The 22,843-nt window shown below is 47.1% G+C and overlaps 1 protein-coding gene across 1 annotated transcript in view; it reads right to left on the bottom strand.

Moving 5' to 3' along the window:
* Window positions 1-22,843, bottom strand: part of PAK1 (p21 protein (Cdc42/Rac)-activated kinase 1) — a 114,673-nt gene that overhangs the window by 43,678 nt on the left and 48,152 nt on the right. Inside the window, exon 2 of the mRNA XM_014947113.1 lies at window positions 2,918-3,125. Within this exon, the coding sequence (XP_014802599.1) occupies window positions 2,918-3,104 (187 nt within the window). The 5' untranslated portion in view covers window positions 3,105-3,125. The remainder of the gene's footprint in view (window positions 1-2,917; window positions 3,126-22,843) is intronic.

Raw genomic sequence — 22,843 nt, 5'->3', positions numbered from 1 at the left:
CTTCCAACTCTAACCATTCTATGATTCTGAGATGTCCTCCCCTTGTTGGCCTCCCTTCTGATCTGGCCCCACAAGCTCTCAAAAGGTCTGTCACCTTCTCCACAGCAGGACTTCAAGTGTTTCAGCTGCACCTTTTCATAAAGTACAACCTCTTCAGCATCTTTCCCACCCATCCTTTGTAAGGTGCCTACTCCAATACTGTTCCCTACCCAAAGAGCTGCCACTTCTCCGAAGGGATTGACAGTATCAACTTCAGCAGCTCTCAGGCTACAGCATAAAAGCCTACGTCCATATTTACTAGCAAAATTAAATGCTGAGCATTTCAGATCCTCACAGACTGTTTGCAACCCCAGCAGAGGTTAAAAACAAATCACTGGCTTCCCTGGGTAAAGATCCAAAGGCCATGAATTTGCCCCAAATTACATTCCTCTAACTGGATGGAAACCAACTCCCCTTTCAGTCAAGCCAAGAAATAACACCCAAATTATTTCCGGCACAGACCAAAGAGGGGTGTCTGAACACTTGGGAAATTCCATGAACCTTTAAGCACCAGGAGAAACTGAGAATTCAGTTGTCATCATGAGATTAGAAGTTTTCATAAGATGAAAATCAACCAATCTGAAGCAAAGGTGACAGTGTTAAAGGTATTTTTTGCTCGACAGGAATTAAAGGACAGAAGAAACTGTTCTCGTTCGGGCAGGTGTTTTGCAACAGAAGGCTCTGCTGGGCTTGGCTAAACAAAAATCTCTCATGTCTTGAAGCATCTGCCACGTTGGCCAATCTTCAGCAAATGCAGGCATCTCCAAACGGGTGGCAGCCCGTCTGCTGATTTCACCCAAACCGCTCACTTTTGCAGCTCTCCTTTAAAACCTACTTCAAACCGGCATTTCAGGTTGTATTTCTTTTACCCTCTTACAAATTTCAGGTGATTTCTTTGTTCTCTGCAGCTGTTGAGCCTTGAGATGTAAAAGCTCCACTCCCTCCTTTCTTTTCCCTCCTGTCTTCTTTGAGCGGGCACAAAAATCCTGCAGCTCTTTAGGATTAACGTTCATAATGGCAAGGTCTAACCAAGAGCCAGCAAACTTTTAACATGGAGTTCATGAGGATCTGGATTGTGTAATCAAAAATCCAAAGTTGCCAAATGTACCAGATAATAATAATAATAATGAATGCTGCAATATTCTGTAGAAAATAAACCTATTTAAATTAGTAGAAGTATCACTCAAATTAGTCTTTCTGCTAACAAAAATTAAGGAAACAGTCTCCCACCCGAAGCTAAAGATACCAAGGCTTGACTTTAGTTATCTGGTTTCCAGATACCATTGCAATGCAGACTCTACAAAAAGCTGATGTATTAGAAAGAAGAACTCCAAAAAAAAATAGGTCAGATATAAAAAGATACCAGCACATATTAGGGGATGGGGATATTTTTTTTTCTTACATCACTTTAAAAGATTCATATGAGAGAGAGAGAGGTTTTTAAAATATCCTGATCTTAGAAATTAGAATTTCATGTACAGTTCACAGTTCCTATCTCCATTTCCATCTGTTACAGTCCCTATAACAGGAGAAAATTCCTTCAAGTTCACAAGAAATGTGCAAGAATTTGCAGTAACGGATTATTCTCAGCAGCAAGTAGACAATGCCTGACCCAAACACCAGAACAGAGTGAGTGGCCATGCAGTAACACATCACAGAGTCACGGAATGATATGGGGTTGGAAGGGACCTCTGGAGATCATCTACTCCACCCCCCTGCCAAAGCAGGGCCACCCAGAGCAGGTTGCACAGGAAAGTGGGCAGGCGCGGTTTGAATGTCTCCAGAGAAGGAGACTCCACCACCTCTCTGGGCAGCCTCTGCCAGGGCTCTGCCACCCTCAAAGGAAAGAAGTTCCTCCTCATGTTTAGATGGAACTTCATGTCTTCCCATGTTCAAGTTTGTGCCCATTTCCTCTTGTCCTGTCACTGGGCACCGCTGAAAAAAGACTGGACCCATCCCCTTGACACACTCCCTTTAAGTATTTATAGGTGTTGATCAGATCCCCCCTCAGTCTCACCTTCTCCAGACTAAAAAGACCCAAGTCCCTCAGTATTTTCTCCTAAGGGAGATGCTCCAGGCCCCTCATCACCCTTTACTGTAGCCCTCTGCTGTACCCTCTCCAGCAGCTCCCTGTCCTTCTGGAACTGGGGAGCCCAGAACTGGTCCCAGTGCTCCAGCTGGGGCCTCCCCAGGGCAGAGCAGAGGGGCAGGATGACCTCCCTCCACCTGCTGGTCACACTCTTCCTGATGCCCCCCAGGATGCCCTTGGCATTAGTGGCCACAAGGGCACATTGCTGGCTCATGGGCACCCTGTTGTCCACCAGGACTCCCAGGTCTTTCTCCTCAGAGCTGCTCTCCAGCAGGTCAGCCCCAACCTGTCCTGGTGCAGGGGGTTATTCCTCCCCAGGTGCAGCACCCTACACTTGCCCTTGTTGAATTTCATGAGGTTCCTCTCCACCCAACCCTCCAGCCTGTCCAGGTCTCGCTGTATGGTGGCACAGCCTTCTGGTGTTGTCAGCCACCCCTCCCGGTTTTGTAGCATCAGCAAACATATGCCATGCCTGGCAGGAGACGGCCTGCTCGCTGTATGGTGGCACAGCCTTCTGGTGTTGTCAGCCACCCCTCCTGGTTTTGTAGCATCAGCAAACATATGCCAGGCCTGGCAGGAGATGGCCTATTAGTCATGCTTAATTCAAATTATTTGCTGTTTATAGCAAAAAGACCTCCCCCCGCTCCCCCAAAATGACCAAGACAGTTGTGCAGGAAACAAACAACATTTTCAAAAACCTAACCCATTACTAAGCATCAGATGCTTAACTGAGGTCATTCAGAGCAAATTCAGACAGGGGGTTTTGTAAGAAAAGACAAAATACTGTACTTTTATCTCCTGGTAAAATAGCTCGGTAAAATCCTTTTCTTTTCTTTTCTTCTGGGTTGGGAGGCAAAGGTTTTGAGCCATGGTTTAAAGTCCCAGCGTCTTTGTTGCCCGATCCAATCATGGTGCTGGTATTCCTCATGGGAGGAGCAGGTGGTTTGTCTTCTGTTTCAACCCCATTGTTAGACATCTTCAGTCAGGGAGGCCGTTACTAGGAATAGGAAAAAAAATAAAGAAACAGCCTTATTTATTTATTTGTTAACAAACTAGTATCACACGCACTGTGTGTCCAATAAACCACACATGGCTATTTGTAGACCAGCCCGTAACCTCATCTCAACACAACCCAAGGGTAGGTGACAAATTCTACTCAAGCTCCACAATTTTTGTGTTAACAAGACTATGTGCAAGAGTCATTGATCATCAAAGAAAAGCCTGTTTCAGGATACAGCCAATTCTCAAGCAAACCATGGAGCGGAACTGTAGGGTGAGGAGGAAGAAAAGTAAATACCAGGTAGCAAAGATACCAGAGAGGACCCAACAAGCCGCTGAGCTTGAAAGACCTCTCAGTTCCATGTTAGTTCCACTAAAAACTACCTCTAAATGTTAGTATCAGTCTCCAGCACAGCATGATGCAGAAAGGCTGAAGTTGAAACTCTCAAAAGAGTTTTGATGCAACCACTAAAAAGCTGCTGAACTGGTTCAGAGGTGGCCTGGAAGCCCCAGAGCTGGACCCACGTCACCTCAGACGCAGTGTCCTGGCTTGGTCCTAAGCTGTCCCCGGCCACACTTCAGGAGCAATCCCAACTGCCGGAAATATTTGACTGCATTTTGTTCTGCTGGAAGGGTGAAAGAAAACTAGATCCCCCCAAACACACACGTAAATCCCTAAGTAAATAATCCCCGCCGCGCGGATTTAAAGACGGAAGCTTTGGAACAGGGTAATAGATTATTCTGCAACAACCAGCTTGTTCCACCCAAATGAGATCAGCGTTACTCCAGACACAGCCTGGCTGCAGCCAGATCCTTCTGGAAACTGGAATTCCCATCTGCATTATGTTCTCAAAAGAAAGTGGGGAGTTCACTGCGGAACAAAGGCCAAAGCAGGAACGGTGTCTGTTTGGGTGGAAAAAGCAGTTCAACAACTTTACAGATTTCACAAGCAGCAAGGGGAGATGTTTGGCTCAGGGAGAATTACTGGGTGGCTGAAGGTCAAAAGCAGCTTGTTCCTCACAAGTGAGAAGTCTGGTTTCAAAGCTGCTGGCTTCCAGGGAGCTGCTTTTCCAGAGGAACCACACCAGGTCAACACTCCAAACAGATCCCACAACCACACGACGGTCCGACCACCACCACAAAGTCTTCTTTGGCCAAGCTACTGATGCTCAGTGTTAACTGGAAAGATTTGGACCCAGGACACGCTGCTCTCACAGCTGCAGAGAGTTAAGAAAGGCAAATGCTGGCTGCAGAAGGCCCTCAGCCACCACAGGTCAGACTTTGCTGGAAGGAGTGGTTTCCTACCTGTCACTGGTCTTCAGCTCCACCTTCTCCTCCCCTTATTGGGTTCCCAGCTTCCTCACACTTGCTCTTAATCGGGAGAGCTGGCAGTATTGGACAAGCCTTTGCACACAGGGAGCTTTGTAAGAGGCTTCACTCCAGCCCTGCTTCCTCCCAACACAACCGTGACATGGAATTTTAAATGGCAGACTGGCATTACCCCAGTTCAAGAAGGACAGGGAACTACTGGAGAGAGCCCAGAAGAGGTTATAAAGATGATAAAGGACTGGAGCATCTCTCTTATTCAGGCTGCCCAGAGAGGTGGTAGAGTCTCCATCTCTGGAGACATTCAAAACCCATCTGGACACGTTCCTGTGCAACCTGCTCTGGGTGGACCTGCTCTGGAAAAGGGTTGGACTAGATGATCTCCAGAGGTCCCTTCCAACCCCATAGCATACTGTGATTCATCCTGTGGAAGGCTGAGAGACCTGGGTCTGTTTAGCCTGGAGAAGACTACGTGACAGCTGGAATGCCAGCCATGAAGAGGTGCAAACCACGACTCTCCCAGTCTAAGCAGTGGCAAAAAGTCTAAACTCAAACCCAACTGGTAAATCTGGCAGCCGCTGCTGCGAACAAGTCTTGTTCAACATGAAAATGCTGAGGCCTCACTGATGGGCTTTGCCCATCGCAGTGTCATAGAATCATAGAATTGTCTAGGTTGGAAGGGACATTTCAGATCATCTAGTCCAACCATCAACCTAACTCTGATAAAAACTCATTGCTAAACCATGTCTCTAAGCACTGTGTCAACCTGTCTTTTAGATACCTCCAGGGATGGTGCCTCAACCACCTCCCTGGGCAGCCCATTCCAACGCCTAATAATCCTTTCAGTGTAAAAATTTTTCCTAATATCCAATCTGAACCTCCCCTGGCACAACTTGAGGCCATTTCCTCTTGTCCCATCGCCTGTTCCTTGGGAGAAGAGACCGACCCCCACCTCGCTACAACCTTTCAGGGAGTTGTCAGTGGTGTTAGGACTGAATCAGCACAATTAAAGCATTTGAGACGACATAAGCAGAAGTGCCACCTAAGAGCTGTATTCTTTGTATTTATGTTCTTATTTCTTTGCCTGTTTAACCATGAGAAAGTTATCAGAGGCACGGGGACAGGGTAAAAGTTTACTGTATTGGGGAATGGACGCAATATCAGACCGAAGAGCAGTACAAGGAAGAGAACAGAGCAGCACGTTGCTCCAGGCTGGAGAAAAAGAAGTGAGAAGAGGAAGAAGCACCACCACCACCCCCTCTCAGATCACAGACAGAGGCTGGCCCGGTGCTGGGAAAAGAAAAAAAAACATAAGGAAAAAAAAAATAAAAACAAACCCATCACCAACGAAGACCACGAAAACATAAGAAAAACCTCTGGATGTCAAGCATCCTCACTCTCAGTTCCCCCAGTGCAAAGCCCCAGGGACATCTGCTCACGCTTCCTTCAATAGAAGAGGGTTTTTCAAAATCCCTCAGTCGGAAATGATGGAGCACAAGTGAGCTGCTGTTTTACGACAGGGCTAGAAACACTGGCAGGACAAGCTTTTATATTATTCCCTGAATGAGCAAATAACTGCTGAGAAGTTACGTATTTCAACCAACAATATTATTTTACACCTATTGAATAACTTTCACGTGAGCAAAGCATACAGTACACCCTTCTCCTTTCTCCTCTGTCGCTCAAACCCTCAGACCCTCCTCCTCAAGGTTTTCCATTTGGAGTTTACAAGAGTTATTTAGCCTGTTTGGAGAATGGGGGGTGAGAGAAACCTTTCAGTCCACAAAACCGAGAGCCTGGTTGTACAGAAGTTATCCCCTGGAAGAGCAGCTCTATCCCAGAAGGCTCCCAAAAGCCTTTTCCCACTACTTATTTAAAGGGAAAACCAAAAAACTTGCTTTCATGAGTCCTCTCCCTGTGATACAGTCACAGTGACACAGTCCATCCCCAAACTCAACCCCGTTATACTTGAAACTTCTGTTGGCTTCAAAGTATGTGGCTACAACCTGCTCCTGACCAAATTGCACCCACCTCCCCGGGGCTTTACACCCGAGCTGAGCCCCCAGAGCACGGAGCCATCGAGCGGTGACAGAGGCGGCCGTCTCCCTCGCCGCAGCCCCGCTGACTCTGCAAATTCTCTTCTTCCTAAAATAAGCTCCTGCCCATTCCCACGTAAGCAGGGCTTTAAACCAAAATTCCTCCCCTTTCCCTGGCAATTCTTTACCAACCAACGTAAAAATCAGCGCTACAGCACCCAGGAGGGTGAGTCCATCCCAGGAGGAACGCGGAGCATCACCGGACGGAGCTGCTTCCTTCTTCGTCCCAGCAGGACCACACTTGGAAGAAATTCATCTTGTGTTCCCAGGGGATAGAGTCATAAAATCATAGAATGGTTTGGGTTAGAAGGGACCTCAAAGATCATCGAGTTCCAACCCCCCTGCCATGGGCAGGGACACTTCCCACTAGACCAGGTTGCTCAAGGCCACATCCAGCCTGGTCTTGAACCCCTCCAGGGATGGGGCAGCCACAGCTTCCCTGGGCAACCTGGTCCAGTGTCTCAGCACCCTCATAGTAAAAAATTTTTTCCTGAGATCTAATCTGAATCTTTTTTCTTCCAATTTAAAACCATTTCCCCTTGTCCTATCATTACACCTCCTGGCAAAGAGTCCCTCCCCAGCTCTTCTATAGGCACCCTTCAGATATTGAAAGGCCGCTATAAGGTCTCCCCAGAGCCTTCTCTTCTCCAGGCTGAACAATCCCAGCTCCCTCAGCCTGTCTTCACAGGAGAGGTGCTCCATGAAGTGAGCAGTGAGCAGTGGAAGCAATGAAACAGCACGCGAACTTTTCAACTGCAGCCAGAGGAGGGAATACATTTCAAGCCGCAGATGCAATTCTTCTCAACTACTATATATATTTATATGTATATTAAAATACCAGTCCCCAAACCAAACCCCACAGGCACCACTGGGAAGGCACAGCCATAACGCAGGACTAGTGTTTCTGCAGCCGTTGGGGAGTACTGAAAATTCGGGTTGTTTCAGCCCACAGTAGTTTTGAAAATAAAAGTTTTATGACATACTGCAACCTATGGCTGCTGTAAGTCACGTTACAGAGAACTTCAAGCACCTCCCCATCAACTTTTCAAACCCATTAGCTAAATTAGATTACTCCAGCCTCAACAGAGTTGAGCCACAAACCTGCCAAAACTCCTTTCACACCCACAAAACAATTTTGCAGACAGGAAGAAGTGACAGACGACCACACAGAAGGGGACGAGAGGCTCAGGAAACCACTCAGCAGCTCAAGAGAGAGGAGCAGAGGTGCTGAAAAGGAGCTGGCACCCGCAGGTGCCAACAGCAGCCCCCAAGGGTTGAGAGCACCCACACCTTCCTCTAAGCTGCATTAAGTAGATACGGCTCAAAATCGTGATGTTTATGGCTGTAGCTTCGCTGTAATCATTTCGGTTGGAAGGGACCTTAAAGATCATCCAGTTCCAACCCCCTGCCATGGGCAGGGACACCTCCCACCAGACCAGGTTGCTCCAAGCCCCATCCAGCCTGGCCTTGAACCCCTCCAGGGATGGGGCAGCCACAGCTTCTCTGGGCAACCTGTCCCAGGGTGTCACCACACTCTCAGGAAAGAGTTTCTTCCTGAGATCTCATCTAAATCTCCCCTCTTTCAGATTAAAACCCTTACCCTCATCCTATCACTCCAATCCTTGATCAAGAGTCCCTCCCCATCTCTCCTGGAGCTCCTTTAGGGACTGGAAGGGGCTCCAAGGTCTCCCCAGAGCCTTCTCTTCTCCAGGCTGAAGAACCCCAACTCTTTCAGCCTGTCCTCACAGCAGAAGGGCTCAAACTCTCTGATCATCTTCATGGCCCTCCGCTGGACCTATTCCAACAGGTCCATGTCCTTCCTGTGCTGAGGACTCCAGAGCTGGACGCAGTGCTCCAGGTGGGGTCTCACCAGAGCAGAGGGGTAGTATCACCTCCCTCGAATACAGGCAGCTACAGGCTTACGAGCCGTTCATCTATAACAGAGTGGGACCCCGACATATGCAGAGCCTTCTGGAGCTATTCTGTGTAACACACGTGAAGGAAAAATGAAGAGAGAGAGAGAACAAAAATCCTCTATTTATGTCCTTTTTCCTCCCAGTAAACCCCATCATTTCAAACCTGAACTGTTCAAGTTTCTACCAAGCTGGTTGTGTTTTCTTTGCATTCCTTAGCGAGACGGGCAGATGACTGATTGCTAAACCAGAAAGCAATTAAAAAGTCAGAGGAGCTGAAACCTACGCTGCAGTAGATGCCGTAACGATAAGTGTGTCCAACGCATACTAATTGCTGGAGTCGACACGAAAACTCATAAAAGAGCCATCTATAATTCATGCAGTCTGGCAAGACAGTCGCTGGAAGTTACTCACTACAACTTACAGATTAATAAACTATATTAAACAAAAGAGGGGGGAGGCAGATGCTCAGCAACTGTTTTTCCCCCTCTCGCATACGACCAGAAGGAAATCTCACCTTTTTTTTTTTTGCAAGATGCTATTTTTCTGCTGTTGCCAGGGTGAGGAAAGGCTGCCTTGCCCACAAAGGAGGAGTCATGACCTTTGATGGAGTTGATCCTGATGAGAACAAGCGTTTTACCCCTGCACCAGCATCCCTGCACCCTTCCACCCCGTGGCTAGAGATTGCTCCTGCACATTCACAGTTAAAAAAAATCTCTGGATTTTTGCATCACTGGATGAAAAGATACTCATTCATTTTTCTATTTTATTTAGTTTGAAATTACTTTACGTGGGACTAAACCTCGAACACAGCCCCACATTGAGTAAAAGGCACCCCCCCATTGAGGGAAAGGCACCCCACATTGAGGGAAAGGCACCCCACACATGTTCCACCTGAAAAAAGAAGGGAGAGATGTCCTTTTCCTCCACCCGACACCGGATGGGATCTGGGACACGAGCTGTCACAGAAAAGGGCAGCAGCAACACACACAGCCTGAGGGAGGACAGGCTGATCATCACATTTAGAGGTGATTAAAAAAAAAACCAACATCCCAACCCAGAAACTGTAGCATCTTGCCATCTCCCCAGCCAGTTACTGCACATCCGAGGGCTGTGCAAGTGTGCTAATTAAACAAAAGAGAAAAAAAATCAAGCAGTCAAGGGCCATCAGTGCATCAGCCCCGACCCAGCATTTACAGGTGAATTAAAGAAGGCCCCAGGTTTTTGTAAAGTTCTAATAAATAAAGAATTCCAAAACAGTGGCGTGGGCTTGTCTATCTTTAGAATTTACCTGTTAGGCCCCTGCAGGTGCTGCCAACACCGAGAGATGCAGATGAAACCACTGAATTAAATGAAAACAATAATCACTAAAAATAAGAGCAGGTTTAGAAGCCAGTGCTTCTGCTGCTACAGCCAGAGCTGGGGGGGTCGTGGGGAGGGGGAAGGAGACCCCCCTCTCGTGGCAGATGGACAACTACTGGTCCCAATCTTGCTCCCCTGCCAGCGTTATTCCCACAGTGTTGGCCATAAAGGATGAGTGACCAGTCACGACTCAACAAGAACACCAGAGGAAGGACTCCCCAGCTTGGAATTTTAAAAGCCAAAAAGACTGGAGGGTCCTTTTTTAAAAAAAGCTTTTCATTTAACCCCAGCTGTTTGGGCAAACGACTACTGGTCCCAATCTTGCTCCCCTGCCAGCGTTATTCCCACAGTGTTGGCCATAAAGGATGAGTGACCAGTCACGACTCAACAAGAACACCAGAGGAAGGACTCCCCAGCTTGGAATTTTAAAAGCCAAAAAGACTGGAGGGTCCTTTTTTAAAAAAAGCTTTTCATTTAACCCCAGCTGTTTGGGCAAACGCAAGAAGTGCTGGGTGGGATTCCTTGGCCCATATGTTGCAGGAGGACATGGACACCACCACAGCAGGCACTGCTTCTGGGCAGGAGAGCTGCAAAATTCTAGGAAAATGCTGCAAAATCAGGAAAAATTTTGACACCGAATGGGTTATTTAGCATTGGAATGGGCTGGTTGAGGCACCATCCCTGGAGGTTTTCAACAGACGGGTTGACAGAGTGCTTACAGAAATAGTTTAGTCATGTGAGGGGTGCTTTTGTATAGTTTTCTTTTGGTTTGTTTGGTTTTTTTATCAGAGTTAGGTTGATGGTTGGACTAGATGATCTTAAAGGTCCCTTCCAAGGTAGACAATTCTATGAAAATATCTTCCTGGGCAGATATATACGTGCTAACCCCATGGTACCGCACAGAAATGCCTCTGAAGAAGAGCAGGCTAATTATAACCACTCGATTCCTAGCAACAGAGCAGAGTTCTCCTTTCACTCAAGTGAAGGAAGTTTCTTTCAGTTTTGTTTTAAATAATCAAGGGCCAGCTCTCGCCTCGGTGCGGTCCCACGCGTGACCCCGTGACAGTAACCCAGACACACCGAGGGTTTCGGCAGCGCTGAGGCAGGTCGCCCCAGCTGTTTGGGCAAACGCAAGAAGTGCTGGGTGGGATTCCTTGGCCCATATGTTGCAGGAGGACATGGACACCACCACAGCAGGCACTGCTTCTGGGCAGGAGAGCTGCAAAATTCTAGGAAAATGCTGCAAAATCAGGAAAAATTTTGACACCGAATGGGTTATTTAGTATTGGAATGGGCTGGTTGAGGCACCATCCCTGGAGGTTTTCAACAGACGGGTTGACAGAGTGCTTACAGAAATAGTTTAGTCATGTGAGGGGTGCTTTTGTATAGTTTTCTTTTGGTTTGTTTGGTTTTTTTATCAGAGTTAGGTTGATGGTTGGACTAGATGATCTTAAAGGTCCCTTCCAAGGTAGACAATTCTATGAAAATATCTTCCTGGGCAGATATATACGTGCTAACCCCATGGTACCGCACAGAAATGCCTCTGAAGAAGAGCAGGCTAATTATAACCACTCGATTCCTAGCAACAGAGCAGAGTTCTCCTTTCACTCAAGTGAAGGAAGTTTCTTTCAGTTTTGTTTTAAATAATCAAGGGCCAGCTCTCGCCTCGGTGCGGTCCCACGCGTGACCCCGTGACAGTAACCCAGACACACCGAGGGTTTCGGCAGCGCTGAGGCAGGTCGCAGAATGATATGGGGTTGGAAGGAACCTCTGGAGATCATCTTGTCCAACTCCCCAAGGTCAGGCTCTTTCCACCAGATTAGGCTTGAATCCAACAGTGCAGAGGTAACGCTATCTTAAATTGCCACGTTTCAACTTAGCTTTGTTTGTTTCCCAAATAACCAGCGGTGTCAAACAATAACCAGTGATGCCCAAGGCACTGCTTCTGGGCAGGAGAGCTGCAAAATTCTAGGAAAATGCTGCAAAATCAGGAAAAATTTTGACACCGAATGGGTTATTTAGCATTGGAATGGGCTGGTTGAGGCACCATCCCTGGAGGTTTTCAACAGACGGGTTGACAGAGTGCTTACAGAAATAGTTTAGTCATGTGAGGGGTGCTTTTGTATAGTTTTCTTTTGGTTTGTTTGGTTTTTTTATCAGAGTTAGGTTGATGGTTGGACTAGATGATCTTAAAGGTCCCTTCCAAGGTAGACAATTCTATGAAAATCTCTTCCTGGGCAGATATATACGTGCTAACCCCATGGTACCGCACAGAAATGCCTCTGAAGAAGAGCAGGCTAATTATAACCGCTCGATTCCTAGCAACAGAGCAGAGTTCTCCTTTCACTCAAGTGAAGGAAGCTTCTTTCAGTTTTGTTTTAAATAATCAAGGGCCAGCTCTCACCTCGGTGCGGTCCCACGCGTGACCCTGTGACAGTAACCCAGACACACCGAGGGTTTCGGCAGGTCACAGAATGATACGGGGTTGGAAGGAACCTCTGGAGATCATCTTGTCCAACTCCCCAAGGTCAGGCTCTTTCCACCAGATTAGGCTTGAATCCAACAGTGCAGAGGTAACGCTATCTTAAATTGCCACGTTTCAACTTAGCTTTGTTTGTTTCCCAAATAACCAGCGGTGTCAAACAATAACCATTTCGTGGTCAACACCAGTGATGCCCAAGTAGCTGGGGCACACGATGAACTAGTGCTCCAGTCGGGCAGCTCAGGCTTTGGGCACTGCAGAGACCAGCTCCAGAGGTTCCCATCCCTGGGCAGCCCCCTGCTCCTTCTGACCAAGCACTTACCCCATTCTAACAGTGCTTTGGAACTGGTCAAGAGAAATAAATTGCATCCATATTATGGAAGGAAGGAGAGGGAAAGAAGGAGAGGGAAAGAAGGAGAGGGAAAGAAGGAGAGGGAAAGAAGGAGAGGGAAATCTTGGTATCTTGGGTTGTATAGGGAAGAGTGTAACCAGCAGGTCAAGGGAAGTCATTCTCCCCCTCTACTCTGCACTGGTGAGGCCACAACTGGAGTACTGTGTCCAGTTCTGGGCTCCCCAGTTCAAGAGGGACAGGGAACTACTAGAAAGAGTCCAGCGTAGGGCTACAAAGATGATTCAAGGATTGGACGGGGTTGGAAGGAACCTCTGGAGATCATCTTGTCCAACTCCCCAAGGTCAGGCTCTTTCCACCAGATTAGGCTTGAATCCAACAGTGCAGAGGTAACGCTATCTTAAATTGCCACGTTTCAACTTAGCTTTGTTTGTTTCCCAAATAACCAGCGGTGTCAAACAATAACCAGTGATGCCCAAGTAGCTGGGGCACACGATGAACTAGTGCTCCAGTCGGGCAGCTCCAGCTTTGGGCGCTGCAGAGACCAGCTCCAGGGGTTCCCATCCCTGGGCAGCCCCCTGCTCCTTCTGACCAAGCACTTACCCCATTCTAACAGTGCTTTGGAACTGGTCAAGAGAAATAAATTGCATCCATATTACGGAAAGGAGAAGAAAAGAAAGAGGGAAAGGAGAAGAAACGGAGAAGAAAAGAAAGAGAGAGGGGGGAAGAAAAGAGAGGGGGGAAGAAAAGAGAGGGGGGAAGAAAAGAGAGGGGGGAAGAAAAGAGAGGGGGGAAGAAAAGAGAGGGGGGAAGAAAAGAGAGGGGGGAAGAAAGAGAGAAGGAGAGAAAGAGAGAAAGACAATCCAAGCTGAGACAAGGAACCAAGAGCATAACTTTTTAAAAACTTCTCAGCCCACAGATCGTCCTCCTTATTTCCTCATCCCCAGGCGGGCTTGTCTCCTCTCCCCCGACATGCCTGAACAAGCGAGGTGGCTGCTGCAGATGTGGGGCCAGGCTCCCTGCTCCAGCGCCGTAGGGAGCAGCCTGGGCTCGGGTTCCACCTGGGCTGGCAGGAAGGTTGGGGTTTCAACCACACAAGTCAAAGTGTGACGGGAGATGGAGCTTGAGAAGCAGGGGTGGGGGGGAAATAAAAGCTCCTATAAGCAAGTTTCCTGGAGGAAATCCGTGTTCCAGAGGAAACGACTAGATGTGGCATAAATAAAATGTATTAACACACATAATTAAACACATCCCCGCTACTCTCCACCTAAGTTACTTGGCTTTAAACCCAAACTGGTATCAGCAGCAACCGCAACTGAAAGAAGCCGGATCATCAATCATTTTTCCTTCCAAAAGTTTCCAATCCAGGAGATTAAACACGGAGCGCAGGGCTCCGAATTAAGCCCCCCGTTATCCCCTAACATGGAATAATTCCCGATCTAACGCCTTCCTGTTTGAAATCCACATGGGTCCTCGTAAAAACCACACCTTGTTAAATGCAGAGATTTGGCATTTGCCATTTATCAAGGCAGGGGGTGGGTCAGAAATAGGTCAGAAAATTCTAACATCCCCATGTCAAGTCAACAACGTCCCACAGACACAGGGGACACTCTCATGCAGTGGTCAGCGAAAAGCCACAGTGTGTAAATAGCAGAAAGTTTGCATTAACCTATAAAGATGATTTTTATTTTTTTTTCCCCTGAGGAAACACCAAGACCTGCAAAGAAGAAACCCATGTTCTCAGGAGCAAAACTCATCCAACTCCTCTCTGGCTGGGAAACGAACGAACACGACAACGATGCAAGCATCGTTAGTGGATGAAGCCATCCAAAAGCCTCAATTAAGACTGAGGGGGAAACGCCACAACAGTTCAGCGCTAATTGGAAATGCAAACATTTATCATCAGAGTAGCGCCGGCTTCTGTGTGTAGCCCCATTGTGTTCCCAGCAGCTAATGACAGTAGGAAGCCCTGTGGCTCCCTGGTATTTATGTAACGACTGGCAAAGCTGTCACATCCCCTTAATTGCCAGCCAGGATTTTCATACTGGCAGCAGTTTTCAATTAAAGGGAATTGTAAAGGCTGCACCAGTTTCACATGGCTCTGTTAAAAGTTCTTCTTCTTCAAAGCTGGGGGGAATTGTAAAGGCTGCACCAGTTTCACATCGCTCGGTTAAAGTTCTTCTTCTTCAAAGCTGGAGGAAGAGGAAGAACGAATAATTCTCCCAAGATGGAATGAGCGCTGCATCCAACACGAGCTTTTTGTAGACAAACTGAATTGAGAGGTAAGGAGAGCACGATCATGCGCCCAGAACTCAAAGAGCTAAATCTGCTTCACGTTTGTAGTGATTACTCCTTCTCAAAGAGGGAAACTCAAAGAGCTAAATCTGCTTCACGTTTGCAGTGATTACTCCTTCTCAAAAAAGGAAGATTTAGATGAGATCTCAGGAAGAAATTCTTTCCTGTGAGGGTGGTGAGACACTGGAACAGGTTGCTCAGAGAAGCTGTGGCTGCCCCATCCCTGGAGGGGTTCAAGGCCAGGTTGGATGGGGCTTTGAGCAACCTGGTCTGGTGGGAGGTGTCCCTGCCCATGGCAGGGGGTTGGAACTGGATGATCTTTAAGGTCCCCTCCAACCCAACATTCTATGGAACATCATATGAACTAGGATATATGTAATGCTCTAAAAGCAGTTCATTTCAAAGGCAAGATGAAAAAGCCTGAGGTAGCTTTGGGTCTCCACCTAATCAAGCTTTCACAGTAGAGTCTCCTTTGTTGGTAGAGCATCAGCTCTGTGTTTATAATCACAGACTGGCAGGCAAAACGTCCATTTGTACCCAGTTTATAATCCCAGTCCATACAGAAGTCAGCACAGTGAGGATACTGCAGCAAGGTCTCGCCTTCCCAGACTTCCTTACTCGTACCAAATGAACTGCAGAGCATTCACGAGTCCATTAAGAACCATCACAGGTTGTACCCAGTTTATAATCCCAGTCCATACAGAAGTCAGCACAGTGAGGATACTGCAGCAAGGTCTCGCCTTCCCAGACTTCCTTACTCGTACCAAATGAACTGCAGAGCATTCACGAGTCCATTAAGAACCATCACAGTTTAATTTAACGAGCAAGCACTTTGTTTTCAGGAGGTACCATCAGGCCTTTCATCACATCATTTACTCGGATCCCCATCATACTTACTGTATGTCAGCAGAGAAAAGAAAGCTCTGTAGGGCTGGTACAAAGGATCTGCCCTGTATGTCAGCAGAGAAAAGAAAGCTCTGTGGGGTTCAAAGGATCTGCTCTTGCTGCAATATATTATGAGACAACTCTGCATTAGCGCTCATTTAAATAAAGCCCATCAGCCAAATGAACTATTTTTACTCCATTGAACAAAAGGAAATATAAGAACATCACTTATTACAGTAGCAAGCTCATTTTAAGGCACTGTGTAATTAGGAGTAGGAGTTAATAACAGGATCAGAAGTAGTAAGAAAGGTTTTCCTCAATATCTTTGTGCAAGTCTTTCTGGGGCATGGATCTTCTTTTCCTGCGTTCTTGCTACAATTACTCACACAGCTTTACGTAGGACACATGGATCTTCACTGCTACTTATTTAAACCTCACTCTTTCTCATGAATCATAGAATGGTTTGAGTTGGAAGGGACCTTAAGGATCATCCAGCTCCAACCCCCTGCCATGGGCAGGGACACCTCCCACCAGACCAGGTTGCTCAAAGCCCCTTCCAGCCTGGCCTTGAACCCCTCCAGGGATGGGGCAGCCACAGCTTCTCTGGGCAACCTGGTCCAGGGTCTCACCACCCTCACAGGAAATAATTTCTTCCTGAGATCTAATCTAAATCTCCCCTTTTTCAGTATAAAACCAACCCCCCTCGTCCTATGGCTCCACTCCCTGATCAAGAGTCCCTCCCCATCTCTCCTGGAGCCCCTTGAGGGACTGGAAGGGGCTCTAAGGTCTCCCTGGAGCCTTCTGTTCTCCAGGCTGAACAACCCCAACTCTCAGCTTGTCTGATGAAGCAGCAACATCAGCTGCACCCCAAAACCCAACCCAGCAGAGACTGGTTGAGCTCCTCCACGCAGACCCATCAACGTCTGCAGCGACTCGCTCCTTTCAATCCAATTCCCTGTGGATGAACATCTACATCATGGAATTAGCAACAATATGAAGTGCAGAGTCAGCAGGAATTGGATTTCACTGATGGATGGACGGCCACAATGCATGTTTTATTCATCTCAAGACCACTTTGTCAAGTTGGTCACATCTCCCTTCTGTACTTAAAATGCTAAATATCATTTTATGGTCACTACCAAGCAGCCACAAAGCTCTATAGACAGCGTTGTCCCTTCTCCAAGAGCTAACCAAACTTCACCAGATTTCCAAAATGAAGACAACAACAAAAGATGAATGTTCTGGGAAGCTATGTGAGTCAGGGCAGTTTGTTCAGTACAGTATCCTCCCCGTCACTGTAAGTCAATGCCTGGAGCCCCTCTGCTGTGAGGACAGGCTGAGAGAGTTGGGGTTGTTCAGCCTGGAGAAGAGAAGGCTCCGGGGAGACCTTAGAGCCCCTTCCAGTTCCCTAAAGGGCTACAGGAGAGATGGGGAGGGACTCCTGATCAGGGAGTGGAGCTGTAGGATGAGAGGGAAGGGTTTTACACTGAAAGAGGTGAGATTTAGATGAGATCTCAGGAAGAAGTTCTTTGCTGTGAGGGTCGTGAAACCTTGGAACAGGTTGCCCAGGGAAGCTGTGGCTGCCCCATCCCTGGAGGGGTTCAAGGCCAGGCTGGATGGGGCTTTGAGCAACCTGGTCTGGTGGGAGGTGTCACTGCCCATGGTAGGGGGGTTGGACCTCAATGATCTCTAAGGTCTAACCCAAACCATTCTAAAATTCAGAGGGATGTGGTGAAGTGAAATACACAGGAGATCCCGCAAATCAATCCAAAACAGAGCAAGACCCAACGGCTTAAATAAATACTCTCTTTTGCAAGTTTGAGGTTGCTCCTTCCACTCTGTTTCTTGTCGATTCCTTTGAGCCAAATTTTCCTCCCTTCCTGGTTATTCCCGTACGGCACATTCCCTCTTTAACTCTTCCTAGGAGATATCTACCTTGTGGCGTGAGAAACAGCTGGCATCGGACACTGGTCTTGGACTTCCAGTACCTGAAGGGGCTCCAGGAGAACTGGGGAGGGACTCCTGATCAGGGAGTGGAGCTGATCCCTGGAGGGGTTCAAGGCCAGGTTGGATGGGGCTTTGAGCAACCTGGTCTGGTGGGAGGTGTCCCTGCCCATGGTAGGGGGGTTGGAACTCAATGATCTCCAAGGTCTAACCCAAACCATTCTATGATTCAGAGGGATGTCGTGAAATACGCAGGAGATCCCACGAATCAATCCGAAACAGAGCAAGACCCGATGGGGGGTTGGACCTCAATGATCTCTAAGGTCTAACCCAAACCATTCTAAAATTCAGAGGGATGTGGTGAAGTGAAATACACAGGAGATCCCGCAAATCAATCCAAAACAGAGCAAGACCCAACGGCTTAAATAAATACTCTCTTTTGCAAGTTTGAGGTTGCTCCTTCCACTCTGTTTCTTGTCGATTCCTTTGAGCCAAATTTTCCTCCCTTCCTGGTTATTCCCGTACCGCCGGTATTTGCAGGTGCTGATCCACAGCCTCCCAAGATTTTTAATGTTTGGCTGCTTTTATTTTCAAGAAAAGTCACTTCAGGCTGGAGATAACTGTTGTTTTTCTGTGAACACTCTTCAGTGTATATGTAGTTTTATCCAAAGAGCTTAAATATTCTACTTTAACTAAAGCCTCAAAGTTCTATCAGTCTCTGTTGCTCTATTAAAATATTATAAAGCAGACACCAAAATTTATGGCCTGCCACTCTGCCGTGTCCCTTTTAGCTTTAAAAATAGAAGCTGGGTTTGAGCCTAATATATATTCTTTAAACTTCTAATTTACATCCCCATAGGTGAAACCATCCCTGAGGGTTTCAATCCTTAATAAAATTAAGGAAGAGCCTAATGCTTTCGTTCTGACAAAGCTGAACTGAGATACCTCAAATAGAAGCGGTCAAATCCCAAATCACGTTTTGAAACGGGCTCTCAAAAAGCAGCCCTGAGCAAATCAGCCCCCAAGTCTGGCTTTTTAATATTTTATGTTATCAGCAGACGGGTTCTGTCTTAGATCCGAGATGATTTAGTGTTTCCAGCCTCTGCTCCACTGGCTCCCAACCTTCTCTCCCCCCCTCGGAGCATCTGTACTGGGGATATTTCCTTGGAGATTCATTAACTGCTCCTTCCTCAAAGGCTGCGATTATCGGCGTTTTTCTCAGGCTACATTTTTAAGTGTTTGAAAGACCTGTCAGGACAGAGAAATAAATAAAGACAGAAAGACACCAATTCATCATTCTCTCTGTCAAGACGTCGCAGGTAAAGAGAAGACCTAAGTTTTGGCTAATATCTTTAAAATACTGTTTCCTGTCTTTCTTGCCTGCCTGTGTATCATTTACATATCATTTCCATCTCTCTCTCAATGTCATTGTCCTCAGAGGGAGAGGGTGAATTAGAATATTGGTATCTCTAATTTAGGAGGCAATTAGACCAGTAACACTAAACCAGAGCTGAACGTATCCTCAAAACAACCTAGTTAGAATTCTATTTTAATTAAAAAATTAGTCAAATAATCCTATTATCCCCAGGATTGCTTGAAGCGTGGTTTCAATCCAGCACACTTTGTAAAAATCTTTTAGTTCCATACCCAGAAAATGATTGAAAAAACCACTGTAAACTACCAGAATGGTCCGTTCTGTACAAGTTCATTTCCCAATTGGAGAGCCCAGGAAAACTGTGAAATAAATATTCCGACGTCAGTCAGTCACTTGCTAAGCCATTTAGAATAAGAAATGAAACCCAATAAAATAAAAGGAGCATTTATCTCAGGCCAATAAATGGAGTTTTCCCATTTTTCAGCCCACTGCCTGCAAACACGGTCTCGAAGGGCACCTTTTTTATTTCCTCTTCTTTCCACCCTTTTGCCTCCTTTGTCAAAAGGTAACGTGTGCCTCTTCTCCAGCTGCACAGTTGACATGATTCTATTTTAATTTAAAAAAAAAAAAAAAAGAGAAAAGTAGTATTTCAAAAGTCATCTTTCATTCCTGGATTTGCTCTCACACGCTGTGTGGGGCCCTGCTGCATAGCACAAATTTCATGGGGAGGAGACGGCAGCAGCACAAGCCAGCACAGAGACACTCACCCCCACGTGTCACTGAACTGGGGGGGACAACGATGGCTGGAGCAGGGCGGGGTGGACTATGAGCAGGGTAGAGCGTGCCCATGTATAAATAGACTCACCCCCACGTGTCACTGAACTGGGGGGACAACGATGGCAGGAGTAGAGAGGGTAGAGTATGAGCAGGGTAGAGCATGCCCATGTATAAACATAGAGTTGGAAGGGACCTTAAAGATCATCCAGTTCCAACCCCCTGCCATGGGCAGGGACACCTCCCACCAGACCAGGTTGCTCCAAGCCCCATCCAACTTGGCCTTGAACCCCTCCAGGGATGGGGCAGCCACAGCTTCTCTGGGCAACCTGGGCCAGGGTCTCACCACCCTCACAGCAAAGAATGTCTTCCTGAGATCTCATCTAAATCTTCCCTCTTTCCATTTAAAACCATTACCCCTTGTCCTATCTCTCCACGCCCTGACAAAGAGTCCCTCCCCAGCTCTCCTGTAGGCCCCCTTCAGATATTGAAAGGCCGCTATAAGGTCTCCCCGGAGCCTTCTCTTCTCCAGGCTGAACAACCCCAGCTCTCTCAGCCTGTCCTCACAGCAGAAGTGGCTCCATCCCTCTGATCATCTTCCTGGCCCTCCGCTGGACCCATTCCAACAGGTCCATGTCCTTCCTGTGTTGAGGACTCCAGAGCTGGACACAGTACTCCAGGTGGGGCCTCACGAGAGCAGAATAGAGGGGTAGAATCACCTCCCACAACCTGCTGGTCACACTTTTTTTGATGCAGCCCAGGATGGGGTTAGCTCTCTGGACTGCCAGCGCACCTTGCCGGCTCATGTTGAGCTTCTCATCCACGAGCACCCCCAAGTCCTTCTCCTCAGGGCTGCTCTCCAGCCATTTTCCATCCAACCTGTACTTGTGCCTGCAATTGCCACGTCCCAGGTGCAGGACCCTGCACTTGGCTTGGTTGAACTTCATGCAATTTGCACGAGCCCACCTCTCAAGCCTGCCCAGATCCCTCTGGTCAGCATCCCTTCCCTCCAGTGTGTCACCATGCCATCAAGATCAGTGTTGTTGGCAAACTTGCTGAGGGTGCACTCTATCCCACTGTCCATGTCTCCAACAAAAATGTTAAATAGCACAGGTCCCGGTACTAACCCCTGAGGAACACCACTTGTCACTGGCCACCACTTGGACATTACAGAGAGAGTGGTCGGGCATTGGAATAGGCTGCCCAGGGAGGTGGTTGAGTCACCATCCCTGGCTGTGTTTAAGGGACGTTTAGATGCGGTACTGAGGGATATGGTGTAGGGGAGGACTTTGTAGTGGAGGGTAGATGGTTGGACTCGATGATCCCAAGGGTCTCTTCCAACCTAGACGATTCTATGATTAAGCCATTGACCACAACCCTTTGAGAGCAGCCATCCAGCCAGTTCCTTCTCTACTGAACACTCCACCCATCGAATCCATGAGTTTCCAATTCTCTATATAACTTTTTGTATTTAATTTGTATATATGTTCTGTATATAAAACATATATATACATACATATACATACACACATGTGTATCTGTGCACTTATGTATGACTTGCACCCCCCGAGTAACTCATCTATTTTTTTTTTTAATTCCCAATGAGAGTGCACCATATGGCCATTCATAAAACATTATTATCCTGAAGTGATATAAACCACTAAAAAAACCCAAAAGCCAAACTATAAAAAGCTATACAACACAATATATTCACATAATAATTCATATAATTTGGTATTACACATTGCCAAGTTACTTCTGTAAGTACACACACAACAGATCCTGTTTCTGCTAACCGGAATCCATATTAATTTAAAAAAATAAATAAACCAACCCCCCAGAGGCTCATAAACAAGGTTGTTGCCTGAATCCACGTTGACCTCATGCACACAGGTCATTCAGCCACTGCCACTCACTGTACGGAAATACACTTAGGAATTAAAGGAGAAAAGAAAAGAAAAAAGAAGACACTTCTTGAGCCCATTTCTTCCTCCAAGACACTTGTGGGAGGGAAGGAGGGAGGACCAGGCACCTCAGAAACAGTGACCGCCCAATTTCCCTTCAGGCTTGTGCTGAATAAAGGAGATTCAAGGTCTTCCAATTCCAGAAATAGAAATCCTCCTCTACAGAAGTTTTATTCTACCAGGTCGACACACAGAAGACAGTGGTGGGTCCCCAGCTGTCTCCTCCACTGCTCCTCGCCCTGCCGAGCCTTCAAGTCTGCCAAACTCCAAATAGCTCATTGGGAGGTGGAGAAGATACCAACAGACAAAACTAATAAAGTTCCTGAACCACTTGGACTATCTCTACGTTATTTATTTTTAGCATTTGAGTGTAGAAGTCCAAGCAACTGGTGGGTAGAAACAGGTTTTGTTCTAAAGTTCCTGAACCACTTGGACTATCTCTATGTTATTTATTTTTAGCATTTGAGTGTAACTGGTGGGTAGAAACAAGTTTTGTTCCCCACCTGGACAGGTTCCTGTGCAACCCGCTCTGAGTGGACGTGCTCTGACACCCACCTGGACGTGTTCCCGTGCAACCTGCTCCGAGTGGGCCTGCTCTGACATGGGGTTGGACTAGATGATCTCCACAGGTCCCTTCCAACCCCGTATCATCCTGTGATTTATCCTGGTATTTAGTAGTAAGACTAAACTTCAGCTGTGAAGCCCCCTTGGCTCCTCCGCTGCCTTCAACCCTCAAATACCAGTGGGAAATCAGGCAAGATGGTTTCAGTGAATGCCATGAGGATGAAGTGGGAAGATTTTCCTTACTAGAGGCTCTACAACCCTTAAAACCCAAGAATGTCTACCCAAAGCAACAGAAGCTCACTCCTTGCTGTGAGGACGGGGGGAGACCCACAGCAGTCTCCATGAATATGCACAAGTGGTGGGTGAGTATCTCTTTTCCACTCCCCA

The sequence above is a fragment of the Calidris pugnax genome, unplaced genomic scaffold (genome assembly GCF_001431845.1).
Source record: "Calidris pugnax isolate Ruff unplaced genomic scaffold, ASM143184v1 scaffold121, whole genome shotgun sequence".
In the NCBI taxonomy this organism is placed as follows: Eukaryota; Metazoa; Chordata; class Aves; order Charadriiformes; family Scolopacidae; genus Calidris; species Calidris pugnax.
Note: the sequence above shows the minus strand (reverse complement) of the source record. Positions and strands in the feature narration are given on the sequence as shown.